At 39.4% G+C, this 21,085-nt stretch overlaps 1 protein-coding gene across 8 annotated transcripts in view; it reads left to right on the top strand.

The window, feature by feature from the left end:
* The first annotated feature begins 447 nt into the window (after window positions 1-447).
* The window catches only part of STIM2 (stromal interaction molecule 2), a 170,476-nt gene continuing 149,838 nt past the window's right edge, over window positions 448-21,085 (top strand). For 4 of the 8 annotated variants that reach the window (XM_070613017.1, XM_070613015.1, XM_070613016.1 and 1 more), the window contains exon 1: window positions 501-1,169. In XM_070613017.1, coding sequence (XP_070469118.1) covers window positions 764-1,169 — 406 coding nt within the window. In that variant the 5' untranslated portion in view covers window positions 501-763. Of the gene's footprint in view, window positions 1,170-21,085 lie in introns of all 8 variants that reach the window. The other 4 variants (XM_070613021.1, XM_070613019.1, XM_070613020.1 and 1 more) reach the window with 2 other exon arrangements.

Genomic DNA, 21,085 nt, shown 5'->3' with positions numbered 1-21,085 from the left:
GTACATGTGTAAAAGGCTTAGAACAGTGCCCGGCATATTGGTACGCAGCAAGTGCTCTCAGTGTTGGACAAGTAAATAAAACGATGCTACGTTAACCTCCACTGCCACACTGCTAACCTCTTGTAAGCCCCACCTGTATTGAAATTTTGGAGACGCCGCTGTTTCCGATGACAAGGTTGTCCTGACTCATGCAATTATTTTTGTTGCCGGCTACATGGCTATACTTCGCCTAAAGGATTTGGGATGTGTGTCTTCTTCTCCCCGCTCCCTTGCTTCCTCCGCCCCCCGAGCAATCGAGGTGGGGGTGTGGATGGGGGAGGGGACGTGCCTGGCTTTCTTTCCACCCTCTATCTCTGAGGCTCAGCTAAAACGTTAGAAACTACCCGGCGGGGCTCCGGTCTTCCCGGGAGCGCCCCCGGGGGCGGGGCTGAGCGGCCGCGCAGGCGCACTGCAGCAGCGCCGCGCCTGCGCGGTGGAGAGGCTGAAGGAGGCGGGGGATTGGTATGCGAGCGAGTGTGCGAGGGGAGGAGGCGTCGGGGCCCAGCGTGGTACTACGACGGGCGCGGGCCGGAGGGGGCGGGGGGATGCGCCGCGGCGGCGGCGGCGGCGGCGCGGGCGCTGGGGCTGGGGCTGGTGTTTGGAGGCGCCAGAGCAGCGGAGCCCGGTCTCGCCGCCGCAGCAGCGAGGGTGTCGCGCCCGGCCTGAAGACGCCGTACCTTTTTGCCCCTCACCTTTTTTTTTTTTTTTTAAATAACCGGAACCAATGAACGCAGCCGGGACCCGAGCTCCGGAGGCCGCCGGTGCCGAGGGGACCAGGCTGGCGCCCGGCAGGAGCTCGCGTCTGAGGCGGCGGGGGCGGCCCGAGGAGTCGCAGGCGGCGGCGGCGCCTCGCGGAGCGGGCGAGTGGCCGGCGGCCGGAGAGCCGCTGCGCTTTCCGCCCGCTCCTCCTCCGCGCCCTCATCCCGCCGCGACGCCCGGCCGGGCCTCGGGCTGCCTGCGGCGGCGGCGCTGGGCTGCGCTGCTGCTGCTCGGGCTGCTGGCGGCCGGCGCGGCGGACGGCTGCGAGCTGGTGCCTAGGAACCTCCGCGGGCGGCGGGCGGCGGGCTCTGCAGCGGCAGCCGCCTCCTCCCCCGCCGCGGCAGCGGGCGACAGCCCGGCGCTCCTGACAGGTGAGGGCTCGGGGTGGCGGCGGGCGGGGCTCGGCCTGGCGCTCCGGGACCCCCCTCCTCGGGAGGGGCCCGCTATTCGACAGCCCCGGCCGGCGCGCGCTGCGGAGCGGGGCTCCCAGACGCCGGCGCCCTGGCCGCTGCTTCGTCGCGGTCCCCTACACTCCGGACGCCTTCCCTCCCCCCCATCCCGCGGACGCCGCGCCCTGGACAGAGCCTCTCGACGGCGCTCGCTTTTCCCCCCTTTCGTCGGGTTCCCGGGTGTTCCACGCAGAGCAATGCGGCGGTTTCTCTTCTGTGCTGCAGAAAAGCCAGCAGGATCTGCAGGATACTGGGCTGGTTTTTTTTTTTTTTTTTTTGAAGCTGCTAGGGAAAGTCAGCAGCAGCAGCAGCAATGCGGTATTGAGTCTGCCTCTTGGTGTTGCTTTTGCAAAGGCAGCTGGCAGCGGGTCTCACAGGTTCAAAGCCCCGCTGAGCACAGTGTCCCAGGGGAGGCTGCTACAGAGGATTCTTTGAGTACCATAATACCTCTGGTGGTAGTGGTTCCGTATTGGTGTGCGGAAACCTCCAAGTCTAGCGTGTATTTTTTGAGGGGTTGGGAGGAAGGCCGTTTTAAAGGATAGAAAGTGTTTGCTGGTGGGAGCATCACTGGGTGACAAAGGGTGCAGACAGCTCGGCAGGTATCCAGAATATACCTAAAATTTGCCAAGTGCAGGATATTCGGAGCTTGTATTTGAGCAGCAGTTCGGATAGACTGCACCAGCACCTTTTAATACAGAACGTTCTCGAAATTACTGAAAACTTGCGAACATGTTTGGTAAGGTTAGGTGGAAAATTTTGAAAGCCTTCCAGTGCCCTGTACAACTGATATGTTGTGGTTTAAGTCATGATGTAAGGATCTTGAAACGATTTACTTTGGAAAAGTAGGGGAGCTAAAGTAATGGTTATTATTTTTCTTTGTACTTTATTTTTAAAAGTGACCTGTAGGTTTTCTACGTTAACTGCAAGACTAAAAGAGGGAAAAAGTGAAGTGGAACAAGATGACCCATGATTAATTTAACAAAGGTGATAGTCAAACAGGCGTCTGAAAGTTACTAACAGCTGCTCTGAGAAGTGCTCAGGAGCTATATTCTTTACCGCAAAGCAGCTTTTCTCTGGGATCTGTCACAGGATGTTTACTGTTCTAGAGAGGATGGTGTTGGTAAACTTTCTCGAGCTCTTTGGAAGTAGAACATAATGATCAGAATATATAACTTGCTTTACTCTGAAACACATCAAGCCCTTTTAACTGGAACTTGAAACGTCAGACCCATCACTGGGTGATTTGGATGAAATGGTTACAGAATGATCCTTAGTAGGAGCACGGTGTAGTTTGAGTGAGAGGATAGATTGGATAGTTTTATTCTTTGAGTAGCCTTTGTTCTCCAAATGAAAATGTGGCGAATAAAAGTGTAGTGAAGAATAGTGATTATTTGGAAAGTAGCAAGATAAAACTATAATGCGAAGGTTTCATACCTCATGCAGGAAGGGAGGGAGCAGAAATATTTGGGCTTCTAAAAGCTGTAGGAGTGTGACTCTTGGTTTCTTGAGCAGAAAAGTTTGATTAATAAATAATTGTCTCATGTTTCATCAATATGTAATTGGTGGGAGGGCTTGCGATTCAGAAAACTTAGTACTTATTAACCACTAACAATATATTGTATATTATGTAGATTATATCAGGAAAATGACTTCAGATGGAATTTTATTTTAATAATCTATAATCCTTTTGAAGATGAATTTCTCTAGGTTACTTATAGCATTGTGAAAAGGGAAAGGTGATTCTTATTGGATAAAAAGTCTGATACATCACACAAAATGAGTTTGTGCTCTAGTGCTTTAAAGTAAGTTTACTAAAATAATACTAACCCTGGCATTTATTTTTAATGTTCTTATTCTTTCCTTTTGTTAGAATATTGATTTTTAACAAGTTAAACATTTCCATTTAAAGTTTAAGGTAATCAAACTACACAGTGTAAAAGTTAAATTGTGGTCATTTTAATAAGTTTGTGTAAATACAGTCATTGGCACTGGTATCTGAGAAAGGTAAATTGAAAGTCCATGATAAAGTTAGAGCATATTGAGAATTTCTTTGAACTATATGGTCTCTGTAGTGCTCCTTCCTATTCTTCTGATGGTATGAATAGTGCTTTCTTTTATGGTTTCCATTTGTAAATGCTCTGCTACCCGGAACATAATTAATTATGGCTACTGTACACTTCAGGAAGTAGAACCATAGACTGAACTTAAAAACTGTGTTATCATATTCTAGGCAGTGTTAATGGATAGAAATGGAGTGGAGTGCATCAGTAATAAAACTAACCTTCATGTGAATTTTGAAAATGGAAAATTCTTGAAAGAATCCTGGGAGAAGAATTGTTCTCTCTGGCTCCATGTTAAAGTTGTCATTTAACAGTGAGTGTTCTTAATAGCTCTGCAAATGACAGCCAAAATCACATTACCTTCTCTTTTCCTCTGCGAATTGGTATTTTTAATACTTACCTTTAGAAATTTCAGAAGAGTTTGCCTCTTACTAATAAAATCTAGAAAATATTCTTCTCCACTGAGGTTCACCTCTCGAGAGTTTTACTTTAGGGGTTTAGTGTATTTTAAGAATAAATTGCTTTTAAATCATCTATTGCATGCTTAGTTTTGAGCAAGCACGAGTTCTTATAAAGAGACTGACAAATCATCAAAATAAACAGACCCATTGTCATAATGAATTTTGGTTTATTTTTTCATTTCCTTTTTTATGTTAGCTTTTCAGGATTCAATGTGCAAATGTTTTGAAAGGTGAAACCAATATATATAATGCCATGTAGTAAGGGCTTTAATTTTATATATATATTTATATATATATGTATGTATTTTTAGGTCTGTTACTTTGAAAGTGACTGAAATTTAAAGCAAGTTAGGGATTGCTGACTGAGAGGTTTTTCATTATAATCTAAAGCGGTGCTTTAAGAATTCAAAACATTCCTTTTTTTTTTTCTCTTTTGCCTAACAGATGTAGAATCAATGACTCAATCCCAGTGGGAATGATTGATCTCATCCAGATATGGTCCCCAAGAAATAGTTTATGAAAGGACAGTGAATATATATATACACACACATACACATACACACAAATATATAGCATATATAGAACACAATTCTTTTTCTTTTTAAATAACCTATTAAATTTTTTATTGTGATTGATCAATTTGGAGCATAGCTTTTTTTTTTTATTCTTCTTCCCAAAGCTCCCCAGTACATAGTTGTATATTCTAGTTGTAGGTCCTTCTGGTTCTGCTATGTGGGATGCTGTCTGAGAATGGCCTGAAGGGCCGTGCCATGTCTGTGCCCAGGATCCAAACCGGCGAAACCCTGGGCCGCTGAAGTGGAGCGTGCAAACTTAACCACTCAGCCACGGGGCCAGCCCCCATGAACGCAATTCTTTATTCTGGCAAAATATGCAGAATAATTGAAACATTAAAATTGTTTTTCTTTTATGTACTTGTTCAGAATTTTTTAAAACTAATTTTAACTTTAGAAATATTTGCTTCTGTCATTCTTTTTTTATGAATTAATGCAATCTTCTTTAGTGCCTATGTAAAGGTTTTATTTTAACTATAAGACTTTTCACTAATTTGGTATGTTAGGAATATAAAATTCATGTTTTAAAACATATCTTTTCTAAGTATTAAAATTTCAATGAAAATTTAAAATATTCTTAGTTTGAAAGTATAATAACCATTTAGTAAAGAAGAGCTACTTTACTCACTAGTGTTAAACACATCTGTGTTGTGGGGCTTTCATTAATTTAGGTGAAAATAGCTCATATGAGCATGATTATTGTTGGAAAATCTTAAGCTTCACTTTGAGTTCTCTCACCTTGCATCCCTAATATTTATCCAGCAAATGTTGGCACCTTTTTTTTTGTAGTAATTGGCTTCGGGGTAGTGTATATACATTGCTTTGAGGAATATTTTACACTGTGTTTACTCGGGTTGATGTGCACATTGTGACAGTAGTTCAACTCACAGTGTCATTCACCTAGTACCAGAAAACATTGTTCCTCCTTTTGTGAAGTTGTTCTTTCTGAATTTAGCTTATGATTTTTTCCTGAAGTCACCTTTTGATGGCTAGGTCTTCTGCTGTATCCTGTTTTTCCTTCACTGTAGTTATCATTACCAGTCCTTTTCTTCATCAGTCTTTGGCCATTGCTGTAGGGTTTTTTTTCCCCTTGCTGTTGCTAACTATAAGAGTAAAGAATCTACTTGTATCCATTTTTCTTTTTGATTTGCACCTGAGCTAGTAACTGTTGCCCATCTTCTTTTTATTCTGCTTCTTCTCCCCAAATCCCCCCAGTACATAGTTGTATATTTTAGTTGCAGGTCCTTGTAGTTGTGGCATGTGGGACACCGCCTCAGCGTGGCCTGATGAGTGGTGCCATGTCCACACCCAGGATCCGAACCGGGGAAACCCTGGACCGCCTAAGCGGAGCGCGGCAACTTAACGACTCGGCCATGGGGCCAGCCGTTCTTTGTGTCCATTTTGGTCTAGTCTATTCTGAATCTTTAAGAATTAGTGGTAATCTTATTAGTCTGGAAACATTGCATCTCTTGGTACTCTTCTTGAGAATACCTGGGCAGAACTGGCTAGTCTCTGTTGGGACCCCCCGGCACAGGAATAACTCAGAGGGCCAGTTGGGAAACTGGGCTCAGGATTTAGCTTAACTTTAACAATTGGAGGATCCACACAGGTGTTCTTTAATTTTCTAAAGGCTTGCTTTGTGGTTGGATACATGCTAATGCTTTTAGATTAATTTAGACTTTTGAGTAACTATATCAAGCATTTTGGATGTTGGCTTACTCATTGATAATAATGCAGTGTGAAACACTTTCAAAATGATTCTTGACATCTGTATTTATGTATATGGTAGTTAAAGTTTAAACTGGTTAAGCTAACGTTAAAATTAACAGTAATATGATTAGCAGACCATTTTTGATATTCACTAGAATTTGGACCTTATCTTATTAAGATTTACTTAGGAGATTACTTCTGAATTGATCAGATTTCATCAGCCAAGCAATTATTAAGCACGTGCAGAATACCACATAGTAGCAATGGGAAAGAATACAAAAAAGAGTCACACATGGGTCTGCTTATTGGGAATAAGAGGTGTATTTATTAAACCATTACTAGTTGTCAGTATTGTGCTAAGTGCTTTATATGCCTCACTGTTCTTTTTTTTGAGGAAGATTAGCCCTGAGCTAACATCTGCTACCAATCCTCTTTTTGCTGAGGAAGACTGGCCCCGAGCTAACATGCATGCCCATTTCCTCTATTTTATGTGGGACGCCTGCCACAGCATAGCTTGACAAGTGGTGCGTAGGTCTGCACCTGGGATCTGAACTGGCGAACCCTGTGCCGCCGAAGTGGAATGCACGAACCTGACTGCTGCGCCACTGGGCTGTCCCCTACCTCACTGTTTTCATTCTGAGATTAACTCTGTTAGATAGCTGCTGTTAATTTCATATAAACTGATGCAGGATAATCTTAAGTAACTTGCTCAAGTCACACTTAGTAAGTAGCAGAGTCAGACATCGACCTGGGTTTCTCTAATTAAAAAGCGTTGATTCTTAACTGGTATGTTGTGTGCATCCTTATACACACAAATAAATGTAATAGTGAGACACACTGTGATTAGTACCATGATGGACTGCAAAATATTGGGGAAAGGAAAGGTATTAGGGAATATTACTTGGAAGAGGGTGGAGTCTGAGCTGGACCTTGATGTATAGATGAGACTTCTTGTGGAAATGAAAGAAAGGACTTTCTAGGAGGAGACATATGCAGGAATAAGGAAATTTAATACTTTTATTTGGGGTTAAGTATAGGGTGTCTGTAGGGTAGTGCGAAATGCAGGGAGAAAGAAGGTTGGGTCAAGTTATCAAGAGCTTTAATATTCCCTACTTTATTCCCTATGTATTGAAATGTCAACACATCTAAAACTGGGGTACTCAGCCATGTGCTTGGGAGTATGGGAAGCTACAGGAAAATTGTGACACATTTTCTTGGCATATCCATTTTACTAGATTATTTGGGAAACAAACATTAAATATTTAATCAGTAAGAATTTAAAACATTTAACAATACTAAACATGCACATGTTATGGAGAATGTAAATGTACTTTAATTTTTAAGGTAAAGCAAAAGGCTTAAAAAGGTATTTTGACTTTTCAGAGTGTTTTTTCCCTAAACTTAGAGTTCTAAATCTTTTATCCTGTCAGGGTTGAGAAGCACTATGGTTTTTGAACATGGGAGTGACATGACTTCTGTGTTTGAGAAAGCTAAGTCTATGTGGATGCAAGTCAGGAGATAATAAAAGTTAAGAGGTTAGGAAGCTATTTAGAAGTAGAGATCTTGAGAGTTTAAATTATGCAGTGGCTATGAAGATGTTTAGAGGAAATTTCATGAAATTTGTTTTATTGTTAGATTAGAAAGAAATCTATTTATAGGAAGTCTAAGAAACAAAAATTACTTTTAAATTTTAAACACCTAGAGTTTGTAGAATGACTTACTTAAGTTGGTGCAAGTCCTTGAGAATATGCAAGAAGAAACTCTGTTGTAGAGTGTCTTCAAATGTGCCTATTTAGTATAAAAATTATTATTTTTGTATATGATTGGATTTATATATATGATAATTTACAAAGTAGTTTATGTAAAGCTTTTCAGTATTCCATATTTAAAAATACATGTTTTTATTTCTTAACAAAGGGTAATTGTTTCCAGATTGAACTAACATTGTAATGCGTCAGAGTTGATCTCCCCCCCTTTGAATAACAATGTCTCAGAGTAGTAGCATATTATTTGTTTCAAAATTAACTTGAATTTCATTGTATGAATTTCAAGCTTGATCTGTAGATGATTATTTCAAATGCCAAATCTAAATGATTTGTTCTTTTCCTTATGCTTCTAGATCTTTTTATTAGTAGGTAGGTATTAGGTATTCAATCCTTTTTGACACTTTCTAATCCTACCTGCAGTAACTCTTCTCCTTGACTGGTTTCATTGTTTATTTTAAGGGTGGTTCTCTCATAGGTCTCTGTCCTCAGTCTTGTGTTCCTCTAGTCTAGCTGAACATTTCCTCCTCAGAGAACTTCATTACTAAGAAAGTTCTAAATTGGAGGTGGGGAACCCCAAGCCAATGATTGGTTTGACTTTTGGCTTTATTTCATTTGGCCCTTGAGGTGATACTGCACAGCCATCATGGCTGCAGTCCTAAGTAATTTCCTTTCTGCTAGGCTCTGTCAGCCATATTGCCTAAAGTGAAACAATGTTAGGATTAAAGCTAAGATTAGTTGTAGAATGTTTAATAGTCGCTACTTAGTGTTTTCTTAAGATAGTGGTGACTTCCCCCAGGACCAGGCAACGACTAGACAGACTAGGACAGGACCAGTTTACTTGGACTAACATTCATCTCAAACTCAAGTGCTTTTGTTTGTCCCAGTGTTTCTTACAGATGAATTTTCTTTGTGTGCGCTTATGGATCTTGGCCTGTATGTAACGTACTCTTTTTCCTCTCCTCGTTTTCACTTTCTTTCTCCACCTCTCTCTTTGATCTTCCTAAACTTGCCATTCCATGGAACTGAACTCTTCAAAAACTATTTTACTCAATTAAGTACTGCGTTTTTAATTTTAAAAACATTTGGCATGAATCTTATTTATGTGATTAAAAAATACTGAGCAACCTCACCACAAATCCCTAGAGTAACAAAAGTGCTTTGTAGTTGTTTCTTAAATGATTCTCAATAAGTGAAAAAGGTTTTTTAAACCCTTACTTGAAGTTTTTATCTGCTTTTCAACACACTGTACCTTTTACAGGTTCATGTTATTACGCTCATGGTTTCTTTCCACTACTTTTTTTTTACCTTTTAAAAAATACCTGATGTTGAGTAATAGGTAATCTTAATCCTCTTCCTCCTTTATTCCTATCCTCCAGCAATAAACCTCTAACTTTTCCATTAGTGACAAGTATGTAATTTTTCCTCTGTTTCCCTACTGTCTGTCATCTTCAGCTCTTCTTTCTACTTTTTCACACATGCAGACTGGGTTAATCCTTGATATTTGTTTCTTTTGTATTTTTGGGTACCAAATTTTAAAAAACCTAGTTTAAATCTTTGTCTACGGGCTGGCCTGGTGGCGCAGCAGTTAAGTGCACACGTTCCCCTTCTCAGCGGCCTGGGGTTCGCCGGTTCGGATCCTGGGTGCAGACATGGCACCACTTGGCACGTCATGCTGTGGTAGGCGTCCCACATATAAAGTAGAGGAAGAGGGGCGTGGATGTTAGCTCAGGGCCAGGCTTCCTCAGCAAAAAGAGGAGGACTGGCAGTATTTAGCTCAGGGCTAATCTTCCTCGGGGGGGGGGGGGGGGAAAGAAAAAAAAATCTTTGTCCAACTGTGGGTATAGGTACCCTTTGCTATTTTTTGAATTTGCTTTTTAAAATATACCTTTCAGGGTACATCCAGTGTTTGGTTCTAGGTCTGTTGAAATGGATCTTAAAAAGAACCATAGAGGCTAAAAGTGAGAAAGTCGGGAGGGCCAGCCCGGTGGCTGAGTGGTTAAGTTCACGCGCTCTGCTTTGGTGGCCCAGGGTTTCACCCGTTTGGATCCTGGGCGCGGACATGGCACTGCTCATTAGGCCATGCTGAGGTGGCATCCCACATGACACAACTAGAAGGACTCACAACTAAAATATACAACTACGTATTGGGGGGATTTGGGGAGAAAAAGAAAAAAGATTGGCAACACTTGCTAGCTCAGGTGCCAGTCTTTAAAAAAAAAAAGTCAGACTTCAATGAATCTGTGTGTGCGTGTGCACATATAGTTGTAAACTTTATTAAGTGCCTGTTTTGTGCCATTATTAAGTGACTTTTTGATGAGAGGAACTGGGGATATAAAAATGTTGATATTGGCCATTTTTATTGTTACAAGAAGAGTGTAAACTTGAAAATTACCTAAGAGTGGATTGCATGATCTAAAAATAGTGTATAAATATTATATTTGTTTTTTTAAAGGAGACTACTGTGGTAGCTTATCTAGTAGCATTCCTACATTTACTGAAAATGTCTATTTTTGAATATTTACTAGAAGTTTCTTGTTATACATTTGCAGTATTAAAAATAAGCCCCCCTTTCCCCTTCTTTGGAACAAGGGTGTGATATAAATAAATGTAGTTCTTTTTTGTTCACTCTTTTGTATTTTATTCTTCATTGACAAACAAAACAAACAAACAAAACACTTCAGTGATTGTTATGTACTAGTCACCAAGTTAGGTGTTTGGAATTTCAAGATCAGTAAGATATGTATGGACCCTGCCTTGTATTCCAGGAGGAGATATATCTTCTTTCTTTTTTTAGATTGGCACCTGAGCTAACATCTGTTGCCAATCTTTTTTTTTCCCTTCTCCCTAAAGCCCCCCAGTACATAGTTGTAGATTCTAGTTGTAAGTCCTTCTAGTTGTGAGATATACCTTCTTAAAGGGTGATGATACATTGTGATGAGGGTGTTAGGGCATAAGGGTGTATGCTGTATTTAACAGAATAACAAAGATGGAGTTCCTCACTTTGATGTGGAGAGGTGGGTTGTTAATGAAGACTTTTTCCCCCAGAGTAAAAGTATTCACTGAGAATGCGTAAGAGTTTGTCAGATAGGGAAAAGTATAATGGTGAGAGAGGAGGAAACTGAGTGGAGAATGACATTTATCATAGACATTGGCATTTGAGAGTGCTAAATGGAGATTATGAATTACCAAATACCCACTATGGTAGAGTCAATGGTCAGCCAGTTTGTAGTGTATCTTCATCCATGTTTGTGTGTGGAATTCAAATTTATGCCTGGCATTGTATATTTTATTTCATTGAATCCTTATAGAATCCTTATGAGATTATCATTATCCCCATAATGTTACTACATATAGCGGAGATTTAGGATTGCTCTCAAACGCTATATACCTTAAAAATCTGCCAGTGCCGAGGGTCTTTATGATGCAGCACAGAGTGTGATTGGAGTTGAATTAGGAAACGAGGCTGGAGAAGTAGCAGAATTAAACATTCTGATTAATGTTAAATTCTAGATCTTTATTGGCCAAGGAACCTTATGAGTTCCTTCTTCACTTAGCTTTGGTAAATAACCAGTTTTTCTTTTCTTAAAATTTTTCTATTAAATATTCTGAAATCTTAAAAAAACACTAGTTTAAAATATGGAATTCCTGGGGCTTAAGACAAATGACTTAAAAAAAAATTAGTATCCTCAATAGGTGGGGAATTACTATTTGTACTTTGTTTTCATGACTATACCTTAAGGATGGAATGTAGTTTTGTTTTTTTTTCCTTTTTATTAAGATTATGATAGTTTACAACCTTGTGAAATTTCAGTTGTACATTATTGTTAGTCATGTTGTAGGTACGCCACTTCACCCTTTGTGCCCTCCCCCACCCCCCTTTCCCCTGGTAACCACCAATCACTTCTCTTTGTCTATATGTTAACTTCCACCTATGAGTGGAGTCATACAGAGTTCGTCTTTCTCTGTCTGGCTTATCTCACTTAACATAATACCCTCAAGGTCCATCCATGTGGTTGTGAATGGGACAATTTTCTCCTTTTTTATGGCTGAGTAGTATTCCATTGTATATATACACCATATCGTCTTTATCCAATCATCAGTTGATGGGCACTGAGGTTGCTTCCACATCTTGGCTATTGTAAATAATGCTGTGATGAACACAGAGGTGTATGGGACTTTTGGAATTGCTGATTTCAAGTTCTTAGGATAGATACCCAGTAGTGGGATGGCTGGGTCATAAGGTATTGCTATTTTTAATTTTTTGAGAAATCTCCATACTGTTTTCCATAGTGGCTGTACCAGTTTGCATTCTCACCAGCAGTGTATGAGGGTTCCTTTTTCTCCACAACCTCTCCAACATTTGTCACTTTTTGTTTTGGATATTTTTGCCATTCTAACAGGTGTAAGGTGATATCTTAGTGTAGTTTTGATTTGCATTTCCCTGATGATTAGTGAGGATGAGCATCTTTTCATGTCTCTATTGGCCATTCATATATCTTCTTTGGAGAAATGTCTGTTCATGTCCCTTGCCCATTTTTTGATCAGGTTGTTTGATTTTTTGTTGTTGAGTTGTGTTAGTTCTTTATGTATTATGGAGATTAACCCTTTGTCAGATAAATAACTTGTAAATATTTTTTCCCAAATAGTGGGTTCTTTTTTTGTTTCAGTCCTGTTTTCCCTTGCCTTGGAGAAGCTCTTTAGTCTGATGAGGTCCCATTTGTTTATTCTTTGTATTGTTTCCCTCGTCTGAGGAGTTATGGTGCCTGAAAAGATTCTTTTGAAACTGATGTCAAAGAGTGTACTGCCTATATTCTCTTCTAGAAGACTTATTGTTTCAGGCCTAATCTTTAGGTCTTTGACCCATTTTGAGTTTATTTTTGTGAATCGTGAAAAAGAATGGTCAATTTTCATTCTTTTACATGTGACTGTCCAGTTTTTCCAGCACCATTTGTTGAAGAGACTTTCTTTTCTCCATTGTAGGCCCTCAGCTCTTTTGTTGAAGATTAGCTCTCCATAGATACGTGGTTTTATTTCTGGGCTTTCAATTTTCTTCCATTGATCTGTGCACCTGTTTTTGTACCAGTACCTTGCTGTTTTGATTACTGTAGCTTTGTAGTATGCTTTGAAGTCAGGGATTGTGATGCCTCCAGTTTTGTTCTTCTTTCTCAGGATTGCTTTAGTAATTCGGAGTCTTTTGTTGCCCCATATGAATTTTAGGATTCTTTGTTCAATTTCTGTAAAGAATGTCATTGGGATTCTGATTTGGATAGTGTTGAATCTGTAGATTGCTTTAGGTAGTATGGACATTTTAACTATGTTTATTCTTCCAACCCATGTGCATGGAATGTCTTTCCATCTCTTTGTGTCGTCATCAATTTCTTTCAGGAAATTCTTGTAGTTTTTGTTGCATAGATCTTTCACTTCCTTGGTTAAGTTTACCCCAAGGTATTTTATTCTTTTTGTTGCTATCGTGAATGAGATTGAGTTCTTGAGTTCTTTTTCTGTTAGTTCGTTGTTAGTGTATAGAAATGCTACTGATTTATGTATGTTGATTTTATACCCTGCAACTTTGCTGTAGCTGTTTATTATTTCTAATAGTTTTCCACTGGATTCTTTGGGGTTTTCTATATATAAGATCATGTTGTCTGCAAACAGCAAAAGTTTTACTTCTTTCTTGTCCGTTTGGATTCCTTTTATTTCTTTTTCCTGCTGAATTGCTGTGGCCGCACCTCCAGTACTATGTTGAATAAGAGTGGTGAAAGTGGACACCCTTGTCTTGTTCCTGTTCTGAGAGGGAGGGGTTTCACTTTTTGTCCGTTGAGTATGATGTTGGCTGTGGGTTTGTCATATATGGCCTTTATTATGTTGAGGTACTTTCCTTCTATACCCATTTTATTGAGGGTTTTTATCATAAATGGATGTTGGATCTTGTTGAATGCTTTCTCTGCATCTATTGAGATGATCATGTGGTTTTTGTTCCTCATTTTGTTAATGTAGTGTATCACATTGATTTGAACCATCCCTGTGTCCCTGGTATAAATCCCACTTGATCATGGTGTATAATTTTTTTGATGTATTATTGTATTTGTTTTGCCAAAATTTTGTTGAGGATTTTTGCATCTATGTTCATCAGTGATATTGGCCTGTAGTTTTCCTTCTTTGTGTTCTCCTTGTCAGGTTTTGGGATCAGGGTGATGTTGTCTTTATAGAATGTGTTAGGGTTTTGAGAAGCATAGCATTTTTCATCTCCAGCTTTTATGTAGGCTGTAAGTCTGTTCCTGCTTTTGTACAGTGTGATTAAGAGCATAGCCTCTAGTCTAGAGCAGGATTTCCTGGGCTTGAGTCCAGTGTGACTGTGGTTTTGTACTTTTGGGTAGGTGATATAATCTGTTAGTGCCTAAATTTCCATATCTCTAAAATGGATTTGAAGAATAAATGAGTTAGTCTGTGTAAAGTGCTTAGGGCAGAATCTGGCAAGTGTTAAATGTTCAATTATTGTTGACTTTTTTTTATCTACAGATTTAGATGTAGGATAGTTGTAGAAATGTGCTGTGATACAGTGAGAATTATTGTTAAGATGTTTTATGTTGCATTTAAAAAAGTCTGAAGACATAGTTTGAGTCTCTTCTGTGATCTAAATAACCATTAATGGTCTGAGATTAGTTAAAACTTTGTAGAAACATGAAACTGTAGACAGTGAGAGTGAGGAGTACTGTGGTATTTTTAAAAAGTTGGTAGCATTAGCTTAAATTGTTTTGTACTTTTGTTATTTTATATTATTAAAAGATGTAAAGCATTTTGCAGCTGAAGTATCAGACTTAAACTTTTACACTCAGAAACTAAATATTTTTATTATAGAAAAGATAGAACATACCGAAAAGCATTAAGTGGAAAATACGTCTACCTCAATAACTAGAGATAAGAGCTGTAGCATCAGTTATGGTGTTTTTAAGATCTGTGGGTATATTTTTATATATTTAATAATAAACTCATAGAGTGATTATTTTTAATGTGAAATTACTTAGTAAATAATGGAATGTTAAGTATATTCCAGGCGCGTGGTAAATATTGGGGACACAGTGATGAAGAAGATTGATGAGGTCTTTTTGTCTTCATGGAACTTGCATTTCACTTGGGAAGATAGGAAAAACAAACAGTATTTTAATTTGTGAGAAATGCTATCAAGGAACAAAAGAGACATAAGATAGAAAACAATGTGGATGGTATGGGGACTCCTACTCATTTAGGTAGTCTGGTTAGGGAAGGCTCCTGAGAAGGTCACATTTAAGGTGACAACTGAAGGATAATAAGGAAACAAGTCTGTGAAGAGTTGGGGAATAGCATGCCACACAGGGGTAATAGCATGGACAAAGACCTTGAGGCAAGAAAGAATTTGAATTATTTGAAGAAGTGAAAGAATATCGTTTTGACTGATCGTCTTGATGGAGGGAGAGAGTAGCATGGGATCGATCTAGCTCTACGAGAGAGAAGAATCAGACGGTACAGAGCCTCGTAGACCCTGTTTAGGGTTTATTCAGTGGGTGATAGAAAGTAGTGAAGCATTTTAAGGACGGGAGTGAAGTGGTATGGATTTACGTTTTTGTTTTTGGTTTGGCCTAGGTTTTTTTTCCATTAAAGATTGGCCCTGAGCTAATACTGTTGCCAATCTCTCTCTCTTTTTTAAAGCCTCCCAGTACATAGTTGATATTCCAGTTGTAGATTCTTCTAGTTCTGCTATGTAGGATGCTGCCTAGGCATGGCTTGATGAGCCATGTTAGGTCTGTGCCCAGGATCTGAACTGGTGAAACACTGGGCCGCCAAAGTGGAGTGCATGAACTTAAGCACTCGGCCAAGGGTCTGGCCCCTAGTTTTTTTTTTTAATGGAAAAACTGTAGCATAAAATTTACCATCTTAACTATTTTTAAGTGTACAGTTCAATAGCATTAAGTATATTCACATTATTGTGAAACAGATCTCCAAAACTTTTTTATCTTGCGAAACTGAAACTCTATGCTCATCAAGCAACAGCTCCCCCCAGCCCCTGGTAAATACCGTTTTACTTTCTGTTTCTATGAATTTGAGTACTTTATATAACTCATATAAGTGGAATCACGTAGTGTTTGTCTTATTGTAACTAGCTAATTTCACTTAGCATAGTGTCCTCAAGGTTCTTTTGTGTTGTAGCATGTGATGGGATTTCTTTCTTTCTTAAGGCTGAATAACATTCCGTTGTATGTATAGTCATGTGCTGCATAATGACATTTTGGTCAGCAGTGGATTGCATGTATGACAGTGGTCCCATAAGATTAGTACTGTATAGCCCAGGTGTGTAGTAGGCTATACCATCTATGATGTTTGCACAATGACAAAATCACCTAATGATGCATTTCTTAGAACATACCCCTCTTGTTAAGTGATGCATGACTGTATATACCACATTTTTTATATCCATTCATCTGTCATTGGACACTTGGATTGCTTCCACCTCTTGGCTATTGTGAATAGTGCTGCTGTGGACGTGGGTGTGCAGTATCTCTTTGAGACTCTACTTTCAATTCTTTTGGATATATACTCAGTGATGGGATTGCTGGGTCATATGGTAGTTCTGTTTTTAATTTTTTTTGAGGAACTTCCATACTGTTTTCCATGGTGGTTATACCATTTTACAATCCTGTCAACAGAGAACACAGGTTCCACTTGCTCCATGATTTACATTTTAATGATTTCTTTGTCTGCTGTTTAGGATATAAATTGTTGGAAGCAAGAGTCACCACAGGGAGATTGCCTAGGAGTCCAGTTAAGAGTTAATAATGGCTTGGATTAGGATGGTAGGAGGAGAAGAAGAGTTAACAAGGTAATTTGGAATTAGAATTGGTTGGACTTGCTGAGGGATTGGCAAACGGGTGAACGAAAGGAAGGAATTAAGGACAGCTCTTAGATTGATGACTTCAAGGTTCCTCATGACCTCCATGATGCTAATGCAGGTAGGAAAAAGTCTTCCTCAGGAGCCCTCGACGTATTTCTTCTCATATCTCATAGGTCAGACCTGGGTTATTGGACAAGGCAAATAGGATTTCCCTTGTTTAGAACAATCATGTTTCATTCTCCTAGGACTGGGGGGAATAGCCCACCTTCCTGAGCACATTGCTGCCCCATGCTTGAACAGAATGGAGGTCCTCTTAGGAAGGAAGAAGGGAGGGAATGACACATAGTAATTTGCTTTGCGAGCTTTGGGAAAATATCTTGACCTTTTTTGCCTCATTTAAAAAATGGAAATAGTACTACTTCACAGGGTTGTTGTGGAGATTAAATAAAACAGTGTATTTGAAGTGCTTGGCAAGAAATAAATGCTCAATAAATGTTTTCTTTACCTCATTTCCTCCATCCTCCCAATTATCTTGTTTTTTTCTTTCCCATTTAGAATAGTTTATTTTGAGCCCTAGGCCTTAGGAGCCGTTGGTTCTTTTTTTTTTTAATTTGAATTCATAATACTTTACATCATTGTGAAATTTCACTTGTACATTATTTCTTGTCTGTCACCACGTAAGTGCTCCCCTTCACCCCCTGTGCCCACTCCCCATTCCTCTTCCCCTGGTAACCACTGAACTGTTTTCTTTGTTAATGTGTTTGTTTATATTCCACATATGAGTGAAATCATTTGGTGTTTGTCTTTCTTATGGGGTCTGGCTTATTTCACTTTGCATAATTCTCTCCAGGTCCATCCATGTTGTTGCAAATGGGATGATTTGGTCTTTTTTATGACTGAGTAGTATTCCATTATGTACATATACCACATCTTCTTTATTAATTCATCAGTTGGTGGGCACTTGGATTGTTTCCATGTCTTGGCTGTTGTGAATAGTGCTGCAATGAACATGGGGTACATATGTTACATTGGATTGTTGATTTCAAGTTGTTTGGGTAGATACCCAGCAGTAGGATAGCTGGGTTTGTGGTAGTTCTATTTTTAGTTGTTTGAGGAATCACCATACTGTTTTCCATAGTGGCTGCATCAGTTTGCATTCCCACCGGCAGTGAATGATGGTTCCCTTTTCTCCACACCCTCTCCAACATTTGTTGTTTTTAGTCTTAGTGATTATAGCCATTTTAACAGGCGTAAGGTGGTATCTTAGTGCAGTTTTGATTTGCATTTCCCTGATGATTAGTGATGTTAAACATCTTTTCATGTGTTTACTGGCCATCTGTATATCTTCTTGGGAGAAATGTCTGTTCATATCCTCTCCCCAGACTGGGCTGTTTGTTTTTTTTCTTGTTCAGTTGTGTGAGCTCCTTATATATTATGGAGATTAACCCCTTATTGGATATATGGTTTGCAAATATTTTATCCCAGTTGGTGGGTTGTCGTTTTGTTTTGATCCTAGTTTCTTTTGCCTTGCAGAAGCTCTTTAGTCTGATCAAGTCTCACTTGTTTATTTTTTCTTTTGTTTCCCTTGTCTGAGAAGATGTGGTATTCGAAAAGATTGTTTTAAGTTCAATGTCAAAGAGTGTACTACCTATATTATCTTCCAGGAGTTTTATGGTTTCAGGACTTATCTTCAAGTCTTTGATCCATTTTGAGTTTATTTTTGTGTATGGTGTGAGATAATGGTCTACTTTCATTCTTTTGCATGTGGCTGTCCAGTTTTCCCAACACCATTTATTGAAGAGACTGTCTTTTCTCCATTGTATGTTTTTGGCACCGTTCTTGAAGATTAGCTGTCTGGATATGTGTGGTTTTATTTCTGGGTTTTCAGTTCTGATCCATTGTCTCTTTTTGTACCAGTGTCATGCTGTTTTGATCACTGTGGCTTTGTAGTACATTTTGAAGTCAGGGATTATGATGCCTCCAGCTTTGTTCTTTTTTCTCAGGATTGCTTTGGCAATTTGGGGTCTTTGGTTGCCCCATATGAATTTTAGGATTCTTTGTTCTGTTTCTGTGAAAAATGTCATTGGGATTCTGTTTGGGATTGCATTGAATCTGTAGATTGCTTTGGGTAGTATGGACATTATAACTATGTTTATTCTTCTAATCCATGTGCATGGAATCTCTTTTCGTCTCTTTATATCATTATCTATTTCTTTCAATAGTGTCTTATAGTTTTCATTGTATAAGTCCTTCACCTCCTTAGTTAAATTTATTCCTAGGTACTTTATTGTTTTTGTTGCGATTGTAAATGGGATTGTATTCTTGAGTTCTCTTTGTAAGTTCGTTATTAGAGTACAGAAATGCAACTGATTTTTGTAAGTTGATTTTGTACCCCGCCACTTTACTGTAGTTGTTAAATATTTCTAATAGTTTTCTGATGGATTCTTTAGGGTTTTCTGTATGTAAGATAATGTCATCTGCAAACAGAGTTTCACTTCTTCTCTCCCTATTTGGATTCCTTTTATTCCTTTCCCTTGCCTAATTGCTCTGGCCAAAACCTCCAGTGGTATGTTAAGTAAGAGTGGTGATAGTAGGCATCCTTGTCTTGTTTCTGTTCTCAGAGCAATGGTGTTCAGTTTTTCCCCAATGAGTATGATGTTGGCTGTGGGTTTATCATATACAGCCTTTATTATGTTGAGGTAGTTTCCTTCTATCCCCCTTTTGTTAAGAATTTTGGTTTTTTTTTGAGGAAGATTAGCCCTGAGCTAGCATCTGCTGCCAATCCTCCTGTTTTTGCTGAGGAAGACTGCCCCTGAGCTAAAATCCATGCCCATCTTCCTCTATTTTATATGTGTGGCGCCTACCACAGCATGGCCTGCCAAGCAGTGCCATGTCTGCACCAGGATTGGAACTGGCGAACCCTGGGCTGCCGAGGCAGAACGTGCGCACTTAACTGCTGCGCTACCAGGCTGGCCCCTGTTAAGAATTTTTATCATAAATGGCTGTTGGATCTTGTCAAATGCTTTCTCTGCATCTATTGAGATGATCATGTGGTTTTTATTCCTCATTTTGTTAATGTGGTGTGTGTATTACATTGGTTTGAGGATGTTGAACCATCCCTGTGTCCCTGGTATAAATCCCACTTGATCATAATGTATGATCTTTTTGATGTATTGCTGTATTTGGGTTGCCAATATTTTGTTGAGGATTTTTGCATGTATGTTCATCAATGATATTGGCCTGTAGTTTTCCTTTTTGTGTTGTTCTTGTCAGGCTTTGGTATCAGAGTGATGTTGGCCTTGTAGAATGTGTTAGGAAGTGCTCCATCTTCCCTAAGTTTTTGGAATAGCTTCGAGAGGGTTAGGTATTAAATCTTCTCTGAAAGTTTGGTAGAATTCCCCAGGGAAGCCAGATGGCTTACATGAGGGCTTACTGCTACCAATTTATCACTTGTTTTCTGGTGTCTGGCTCTTCCTTTGTTTCTCATCCTGTGTGTTTTGGTCTACCAGTCAAGTTATGTCATTTTTATGTTGTTTTTCTTTGTTTTCTCTTTATTTATTATTTGTGTCTCTGTTCTGCTTTTTTGTTTAGTGGTTACCATGAGGTTTGTATTCAAAATCTTGTGGATAAGATAGTCCCTTTTTTGATGGCTCTTATTTCCTTAGACTAAATGGATTCAGTCCCTTTCCTCTTCCTCTCCTAAGTTGTTTTTCTTACATCTTATTACATCTTGTGTTATGAGATTGTGGTTAAAATGACAAGATTATCTTTGTTTTTGGTGTTTTCTTTCCCTTTGTCTTTAATGCCATACTTGAGTATTTGCTATCCTGCTCTGATTCTGTCTACCTAGTTATCTCCTTACTCTGTGCTTTGTAACCCCCTTCTCCCCGCCACCCCCCTCCTTTTTTCAGTTATCAGGGCCTTCTTGAGGATTTCTTGTAGGGAGTCTTGTGGCTGTCAACTCCCTCAGCTTATGTTTGTCTGGGAAAGTTTTTAATTCTCCATTGTATCTGAAGGATATTTTCACTGGATAGAGTATTCTTGGCTGAAAGTTTTTGTCCTTCAAAGATTTGAATATGTCATATCAGTCTCTCCTAGCCTGCAAGGTTTCTGCAGAGAAATCAACTGAAAGCCTGATAGGGGTTCTCTTGTAGATTATTTTCTTCTGCCTTGCTGCCCTTAGTAGTCTTTCCTTGTCATTCACTTTTGCCAGTTTCACTACTATATGCCTTGTAGTAGGTCTTTTTACATTGATGTATTTAGGAGATATGATAACCTCTTCCACATGCATTTCCATCTTCTTCCCTAGGTTTGGTAAGTTCTAGTATTTCTTTGAACAAGCTTTCTGCTCCATTCTCCTTCACTTCTCCTTGAATACCTATAATTCTTATGTTGCATTTCCT

Source organism: Equus przewalskii, chromosome 3, assembly GCF_037783145.1.
Source record: "Equus przewalskii isolate Varuska chromosome 3, EquPr2, whole genome shotgun sequence".
NCBI lineage: Eukaryota > Metazoa > Chordata > Mammalia > Perissodactyla > Equidae > Equus > Equus przewalskii.
The sequence above is the reverse complement of the archived record's forward strand: the minus strand, read 5'-3'. Positions and strand labels throughout refer to the sequence as shown.